Source organism: Megascapheus bottae, chromosome 24, assembly GCF_031878675.1.
Source record: "Megascapheus bottae isolate mThoBot1 chromosome 24, mThoBot2.hap1, whole genome shotgun sequence".
In the NCBI taxonomy this organism is placed as follows: domain Eukaryota; kingdom Metazoa; phylum Chordata; class Mammalia; order Rodentia; family Geomyidae; genus Megascapheus; species Megascapheus bottae.
In genome coordinates, this window is record NC_143532.1 from 25,110,480 (window position 1) to 25,119,023 (window position 8,544).

Sequence of the window (8,544 nt, forward strand, 5' to 3'; positions counted from 1 at the left end):
GCTGTCCTACCTCAGCAGCCACAGCCCCACTTCCCATTTTCTAGAGATTAATTGGAGATAAGAGTCTCAAAGACTGCAGGGGCTGGCTTTGAACCTCAATCTTCAGACCTCAGTCTCCTGAGTAGCTAGGATTACAGGCATGAGCCACTGCGCCCCACTATCTAATAATTGTTTTTAAAACCAATACTTTTCCATAGAAGAATCTGAAATCTATCAGTTACTAATGAACACATATATTAAGCACAAGGTGAAAAGAACTAATTGTAATTCCACTCATACACATGTGATCACAGCAGACCTAGCATTATTCAATCTGTCATGCAAGGAAAAATGCTGTGTTTACTATCTGTCAAGTTACTATAGCACAGAAGTATGGTCAAGAAGACAATGGCAAATATAACCAAATATAAGCAACAGTAGGAGAGGGAGGGAGGGAGGGAGAGGGAGAGGGAGAGGGAGAGGGAGAGGGAGAGGGAGAGAGAGAGAGAGAGAGAGAGAGAGAGAGAGAGAGAGAGAGAGAGAGCGAGAGAGCGAGAGCGCGCGCGAGAGAGAGAGAGCGCGCGAGAGCGAGAGAGCGAGAGCACGCACATGCCCTCACAGACACTCAGGATAGAGAAATCATTTTGGAGATTTATTTAGGCTCCTTTTCAAATAAAATTTTTTTTGGTAGTCCTGGGGGTTGAACTCAAGGCATCCTGCTTGCTAGGCAGGAACTCTACCACTTAAGCCACACCTCTATCTAGCCCCTTTTTGGATAGTTCTTTTCAAGGCAGGTATCACATTATGCCCAAGTCAGCCTGAGCTGTGCTTCTCCTACTTGTTCCCCTGCATCAGTAGGGACGACAGGCCTGTGCCACCACGACCAGCCATGGGGTAAGATAGAATCTCTCAAACTTTTCTGCTTAGGTTGGCCTTGAACTGTAGGCCTCCTGTGCTGGTTGTTTTTAAGACAGAGTCTCTCTTGCTGTCCACATGCATGTGTGCACATTTTAGAGTTCCCATCATAGCTAGGATGACAAGTACATACCACTGCACTCAGTTATCTGTTGAGAAGAGGGACTGAACTCAGGAGCTGAGCACTGTCCCTGGGGGTTGAACTCAAGGTCTGCTTGCTAGGCAGGAACTCTACCATTTGTGATTCAGCTCCTGATTTTTGGTGGCTAACTGGAAAGAAGACTCTCAAGGACTTTCCTGCCTAGGCTGGCTTTGAACTGTGATCTTCTAATCTCAGTCTCCTGAGTAACTGCAGGCCTGAGTCACCAGCACCTGGCATCAAAGAAATTTTAAAAAGAATTAACAATTCAAAACAATTAGAGGGGCTGGATACTAGAGAATGTGATTAGTATGCACGAGCCCCCAGCATCCAAAAAAAAAAGGAAGGATGTCCCCTGCACAGAAAAACAGCACTCATCAGTTTGCTCTAATACCATTTCGTATAGCTTGGCAGTCATAGCGCTTGGGAGACTATGGCAGGAGGATCAGGATTTTGAGGTCAACATGAGCTACAAATCAAGACTCCCTGTCTCAACAGATCAAAACATAACAAAAAAGCTGGGTGCAGTGGCTCACTCCTGTAATCCTAGCTACTCAGGAGGCTGAGATCTGAGTTTCTGGGTTCAAAGCCAGCTCGGGCACTAAAGTCCAAGAAACTCTTATCTCCAATTAATCACTAAAAAAACGAGAAGTGGGGCTGTGGCTCTAGGGGTAGGGCAGTAGCACTGAGCTGAAGAGCTCAGGAACAGCACCAGGCCCAGAGTTCAAGTGACAAAAAGCAAAATAATAATAACAATAACAATAATAATAATAATAATATTTTGTCCAATCTGATCTTGCCTATACTTGCAGTTGAATGTATTCATTAGTTTAAATTGAAGCCCAACTTTTCAGAAGTCAATTTAATTTTGTATTCTAACAAACATTCAGGGGGCTGGGAGTTTGGCCTAGTGGTAGAGTGCTTGCCTAGCATGTACCAAGACCCAGGTTGGATTCCTTGGTACCATATACAGAGAAAAGCCGGAAGTAGTGCTGTAGCTCCAGGAGTAGAGGTCTAGCTTTGAGGAAAGCACAGGACAGTGCTCAGGCCCTGAGTTCAAGCTCCAGGACTAGCAAAAATAATAAATAAATAACACTTGGGGTCAGTGTTACAATCACTGCTGAATAAGGAACTATGAGTGTCCTGCCATAATTAGGGACATAAAATGCAAGTCCAGGTGTTCCTCCTAACCATTTCCATGCCCGGCTGCTGGTCTACCTCACTCCCTCAGGGAAGCAATCATGGAGTGGAAGAAAGCATATCAGTACTGCCAGGACAGAGGAATACCACACAGTCATGTTTGGTGGTCCTACTCTCAGTCCACCCCAAAAAAAGCAGGTTCATACTAGGCCGACTAGCTCAGTAACTGCTGCTGGACTATGCAGGAGTTGATGGACAAAGGGTTTTTTTTTTTTAAAGCAGACACTCAAGGTCATGATTCCTCTTATTTTCTGTTAACAGCAGTAAGTAGAGGGAACAGATACAAAGTGAAAAGGATGCTGTGAAGCTACGAGAAGGGCTGAAAGGAGAGTTGGTATCAGGCCACCTGACAATACCTCCTCCTCAGTCTTATGCCATGGGTTTGGGCCAGGCCAGAGGGAGAGGCTCCTTCACAGTTTAGCAGGATGCGGCAGGGGCTGCGCTCTGGGAACAGCTTACCATATATTCCATAGCACGTTCACAGCCTCATTGGCTATGCTCTCCACAGAGTTTCTGTTCTGATCTTTTTTCTCCTGTGGAGACATCTCATTTGAATCCAGTCCAGCAGCACACTGCAACCAAATACCATGATTAGCACCATGGTTCAAAAGCATAATTACACACAAAAAAGCTAATGATAGTGAAGTATCACAGAAACAAAACATTAGAAATTACTGTGGTTACTGTCAAATTCTCCGAAGCTCAATTTCACAGCTAGGCATCCTTTTGACAAGCAACAGACAAGAGAAGTCCCAAAGTCCTTGTGCAAACTCGAAATAGAACCCACTTTACATTTTAAATAAAAGTACAAAATCGGGGCTGGGAGTTTGGCCTACTGGTAAAGTGCTTGCCTAGCATGCACGAAGACCCAAGTTCGATTCCTCAGTCCCACATACATAGAAAAAAAGCCAGAAGTAGTGCTGTGGCTCAAGTGGTAGAGCTCTGGCCTTGAGAAGGCCCAAGGACAGTGCTCATGCCCTGAGCTGAAGCCCAGGACTGGCAAAATAAATAAATAAATGGAATAAAGGCAAAGAAATATCTAAGTTAACATCTACATAGCACAACTTAAAGCAATATTCTAAACACTTTACATATATTGAGTCATTAATTCCACATTATACTTAAGAAGTGTATCAACTATTATCCTGAATCTCCAGATACAAACAGGAAACTGAGGTATGGGGAGGCAAAGTAGGACAAAACCACCCTTGGTTGAGGATCATTGCTCTAAAGGAAACAGGACCGATCCCTCATATGGAAGCTGGATATGCCATACACAGCCATAAGTGAAAATTACTCTTCTATGCAGAATACTGGACCAGACCAGAGGGCTGGCCTAAAACTCACCACATAGTTCAGCCTCAAACTCTTTAATCTTCCTGCCTCTGCCTCCCAAATGGTGGAATCAAGTGTGGGCCATCATATGCAGCAAAAACACAATATAAGCTAGTGGCTCATGCTTGTAATCCTAGCTACTCAGGAGGCTGAGATCTGAGGATCATGGTTCAAAGTCAGCCTGGGCCATCAAGTCTATAAGATACTCCAATAAATTACTAAAGAAAAAAAGCCAGAAGTGGAGCTGTAAGTGCTAGAGTGCTAGCATTGAGCAAAAGAAGCTCAGGGATAGCACCAGGCCCCGAGTTCAAGCCCCAGAACTAGCACAGACATACCTAGAACATAATCTTTACAATAGGGCTGAAATGTCACGTTCTGGCTTTGTCATTTATCAGATATGAATAACAATATTTGGTTTGAGTAAAGTGCTTGGCTACATGCCTGAGGCCCTGGGTTCAATATTATCAGGAGCACCAGAGAGGGGGTTTAAAAAGACTGCAAAGAAGTCTAATTTAAATATGTACAACATAAAAACTGTACCTGGCACATCAGTAAGCCATCAACAAATACTAATTATATTTACTGTATGAAATTTAAAGTCTAAGGAGTGAAGCCAGAGAACTGCAGAAAGGTCTTTTCCAAAGTTCATATAAACAAAGATGGTGGGGACAGGAAGAATGACAGACAAGTTGCCAATGAGGCACAGAAGAAACGGCATACCTCTTTTAGCAAAGCCACCAGGGGAGTCATGACGTCCTTCGTCACCATGTCATCACAAACTTCAAAGCCCCCACAAGCGCTGAGATTTCTACACAAGGAATGAATTAAAATGTGCTTTACTTTTCAGTCACACTTATGATTTCCAATCTGAGGCTTCTATCCTATTGACACACTGCAGGATCAAACTCACTGTTCCCACCTGTTTTGGTACTCAATGGACAGTATGTACACAAAATGCCTTTGTCACATAATAACTTAATTTTGCATCTGGGACACCACACAGATGCAAAGCTACAGAAAGAGACTGGAGAGACTTTGCATTTAGTAGGGATAAATTATATCTTTATGGAAGGAACATTTCTTGGAATCAAGGGCAAGGGCAGCAAGGACTAAGGTGAGATTCTGGAGTGCCATCTCCTGGCTAAAGTTAATTTAATTTTTAATTTATTTATTTTTGTGCTGATACCTGCTCTCTCTTAGCTTTTTTTTTTTTTTTTTCCCCCCTCAAGGCTGGCACTGCACCCCTTGGGCCATACCTCATCTTCTGTTTTTGTTCATTAATTGGAGATAACAGTCTCTTAAGGGGGCTGGGATCATAGCCTAGTGGTAGAGTGCTTGCCTAGCATGCACGAAGTCCTGGGTTTGATTCCTCAGTACCACATAACACAGAAAAAGTGAGAAGCGGCACTGTGGCTTAATTGGCAGAGTGCTAGCCTTAAAAAAAAAAAAATGAAAATCCCAGATTTGTCTGCTGGGTTGGCTTTGAATCTCAATCCTCAGATCTCCCAGCCTCTTGAGAAGCTAGGATTATAGGTGAGAGCCACCAGTGCCTAGCTAAACTTATTTATTTATTTTTTGCCAATCCTGGGCCTTGAACTCAGGGCCTGGACACTGTCCTTGGGCTTTCTTGAGGCTAGAGCTCTACCACTTGAGCCACAGCACCATTTCTGGCTTTTTGCTATGTATGTGGTACCCAGGAATTGAACCCAGGTCTTCGTGCATGCTACCACTAGGCTAAACTCCTGGCCCTAAACTTAATTTTAATTGGAAGACACTGCTTGCTTTCTGAGTGCATAGCACTGTGCTGGAAACTCAGACTATGGGAAGAAGTCAGAAGATGCCTCAACTATCTCCCAGGACCTCCTACTCTGTGTATGGAGAGGGATTTTACATGCTGTTTCCTGCCCAGGGAAAGAAGAATGTCTACTGTACTCTATCAATTGTCAATCTCCACTCATCCTCAGATTTTACATCAAACATCCCTTACTCAAGGTTTTCTCCCTTGGACCCCTGCAGTTGCACTCTCTGTAATTATCACTGGTTAGAAACTTAGGTGACCGCTTGTCTCCATTAACAGGCTAAGATTCACCAAGAGGGCCAGGCGCCGGCGGCTCAGGCCTGTAATCCTAACTACTCAGGAGACTGAGACCTGACCATTAAGATTCAAAGCCAACCAGGGCACTAAAGTCCTGCCCTGAGACTCTACAGTTAATCTCCAGAAAACCAGAAATGGTGATGTGGCTCAAGGGATCAGGTGGTAGCCTTGAGCTAAAGAGCTCAGGGACAGGCCTAGGCCCAGAGTTCAAAACCCCATGATCAAAAAAAAGAAAGAAAAAAAAATATAAATAAGTAATTTTATTTTAAAAAGGCTCACCAGCCAGGCACTGGCTGTTCACAACTGTAATCCTAGCTATTCCAGAAGCTGAGATCTGAGGACTGAGATTTGAAGCCAGCCAGGAAGGAAAGTCTGTGAGACTTATTTCCAGTTAACCACTAAAAAGCTGGAAGTAAAGCTGTGAATCAAGCAATAGCTTGAAGTAAAAAAACAAAACAGTGCCAGGCCAAATTCACACTTAGTGCATGCGTGTGTGCGAATGCGAGCACTAACACCCATCTAGAACAAAAATGTGTTCTGTCTTCCTGACAAGCCCGGGGCCTAGTTCAGTGGCAGTTCACGGAAGGCACTGGATAGTATTTGCTAAGTCAGGGATCGAAACATAAACAACACATATGGCTTCCCCTGCAGACAGCCTCCTCTCAGTGATCTCACCAAGCTCTGCTGCTTGCCGCGCGCGGTCCTTCCGGGGATATCTAGGGACCCCGTGGGGTCTCCCCAGCTTCACCCCCTGTAATTCCTCATCTCACTCCCTGCAGCCACACTTAACGGTTCTGTTCTCTATCCTGGCCCCTCGGAGGGGAATGCCCTAGCCCTGCCTTGGTACCCACCCTTCTGCAGGGTCATCCGGTGAGCGCACACTTTAAACTTCCCACTTCCAATTCGTCACCCTTCTCACAGTTCCCTGTCTCTCCATCCCTCAAATCATCTTTCTCGATCAACGTCCTGCCCGATCAAAACCCCTGCATGTGGAATATTGCTGCTTCACAGGCATCAGGGTACCCTAGGGGGGATGCAGGCGATGGAACGCGTGTGGTGCGAGGGCCCTGGGGCGCCCTGGAGCTCGACCTCACCTCCCCCGTGCGGACCTTTCTAGTTCGCTGAGGACGAAGCAGGCCCGGGGGACGATCACGGTACGCAGGACCCCAGCCCCTCTCCCTGCTCACCTCAGCGCGCCGGCCGCCGTCTCCCTGACCGCCAGACTGGGGTCGAGCAGCAGAGGCCCGAGCTGGCGAACAGCATCCCGGCGAGCCAGGCTGGGTAGCACCGGTCGCTGCTGCACCAGGCGCGCCAGCCCCGCGCAGGCGCACTCACGGACCTCAGCGCTCGGATGCTGGAGCTACGGGGACGAGAGGGGGGGGGGCAGAGTCACGCCGTGCGCATGCGCGCCAGAGGCAAGCCCGCCCCCGAGGCCTGGACCTGGGAGAACCCAGGTTTCACCTTTTCCAGTAGCTCTGCCGCAGGCCCGTCGTCCTCCTCGTCTTCCGTCCCATTCGCTGCGCCCGCAGCCTCGGCCTGACAGTTGCCCGTAGGGGAGAACTGAGGTCGCTTGAAGCGCTTGGTCCGGCTCTTGCCCATGGCCACGTATGCGGAGGGGATGGAGAGAGGCGAGCACCAGTTAGGGGGTTGAAGCTGCCCACTTGGTTCCGAAGACTTCAGGCCAAAGGGATTTAAAAATCTCAGCCTATCCGTGGCCGCCCGCCGCCCGGGTACACATGGAGAAGCAGCGCGCACGCGCACTGGCTGCCTGCAGCTGGAGCGGCTGTGCGGGGAGTACGCATGCGTGGAAGGCGACGTGAGCGGGGTGGGGTCATTCGTGCTAGGGGCGGGGTTTTGTGGATCTTCCTGAAGAGAGTTGTGCCAGTCCCGCCTCCACCCCGCTCATGCATGGCTACAAGGTCAACGGTAGCAGCAGAAAATGAGCACGGAAGTGTCATATCCCTACAGGAGCCTGGGCCGGTCCAGAAAGACCTTTAGCTTACTTGGAGTCACCAAATATATGCTGGTGGTTTTCACTGCCTAGGTCCCTCTTGGCCGTGGATCTCCTGCCATATCCCTGTTCTAAGCGACTGTTAGCTTTTGACTTTCCCACATGGCCCATCGGCCGCTCCATTTCCACCCAGCCCATTCCCACGTTTTCAGAATCTACAGTTGGACTAGGGGCGTGGTTCAAGTGGTAGAGGATTGCCTGGATAGCTCTAGAAGCAGGTGAAGACCCCTTTAACTTTTTCCTTAGAAACTCTTGCTTGAAGCCCGGAGCGGTGGCTCACGCCTGTAATCCTAGCTACTCAGGAGGCTGAGATCTGAGGACCAGGGTTCAAAGCCAGCCCCTGCACAAAAGGACCTGAGATTCTGATCTCCAGTTAACCTCTAGAAAGCAGGAAATGGAGCTTGGCTCAAGGGTAGGGCGGTAGCTTTGAGCTGTAGAGCTCAGGGACAGGGCCCAGGCAGTGTTCAAGCCCCATGACCCACCAAAAGAGAGGGAGAGGGAGAGGGAGAGACAGAGACAGGGACAGGGACAGGGACAGGGAGGGAGAGGGAGAGGGAGAGAAAAGAAAGGTCTTTTGCTATTTCATTGTGAAAATACTGACAGTTTTCTGATTGGGAGGAGGAGGCAGGCGGATTATACCAACCTGGGTTATACAGCAAGATCTGGTTTCAAAAACAAAGAATGAACTTAGATGAGCCTGTTATGCCCAATGTTCAAGATCCCCCTGAAAGACCACCAGAGCCCATGACCAATGAAAGCAACAGAGAGCAGAGCTTGGTCCTCTGAGCCTTGGAAACCAGTGACTCTGGGAGGCCCCAAGTACAGAATTAGCACAGCTTTTATAGTACAGAACAAACAAGTTCTAGTTTT

General features: G+C 47.7%; 1 protein-coding gene across 1 annotated transcript in view; it reads right to left on the minus strand.

Moving 5' to 3' along the window:
• Positions 1-7,389, minus strand: part of Heatr3 (HEAT repeat containing 3) — a 34,567-nt gene extending 27,178 nt beyond the window's left edge. Inside the window, exons 1-4 of the mRNA XM_090357670.1 lie at positions 7,125-7,389; positions 6,851-7,023; positions 4,289-4,376; positions 2,693-2,805 (exon numbers count right to left, since the gene is read on the minus strand). Coding sequence (XP_090213796.1) covers positions 2,693-2,805; positions 4,289-4,376; positions 6,851-7,023; positions 7,125-7,262 — 512 coding nt within the window. The 5' untranslated portion in view covers positions 7,263-7,389. The remainder of the gene's footprint in view (positions 1-2,692; positions 2,806-4,288; positions 4,377-6,850; positions 7,024-7,124) is intronic.
• Positions 7,390-8,544: the final 1,155 nt, after the last annotated feature.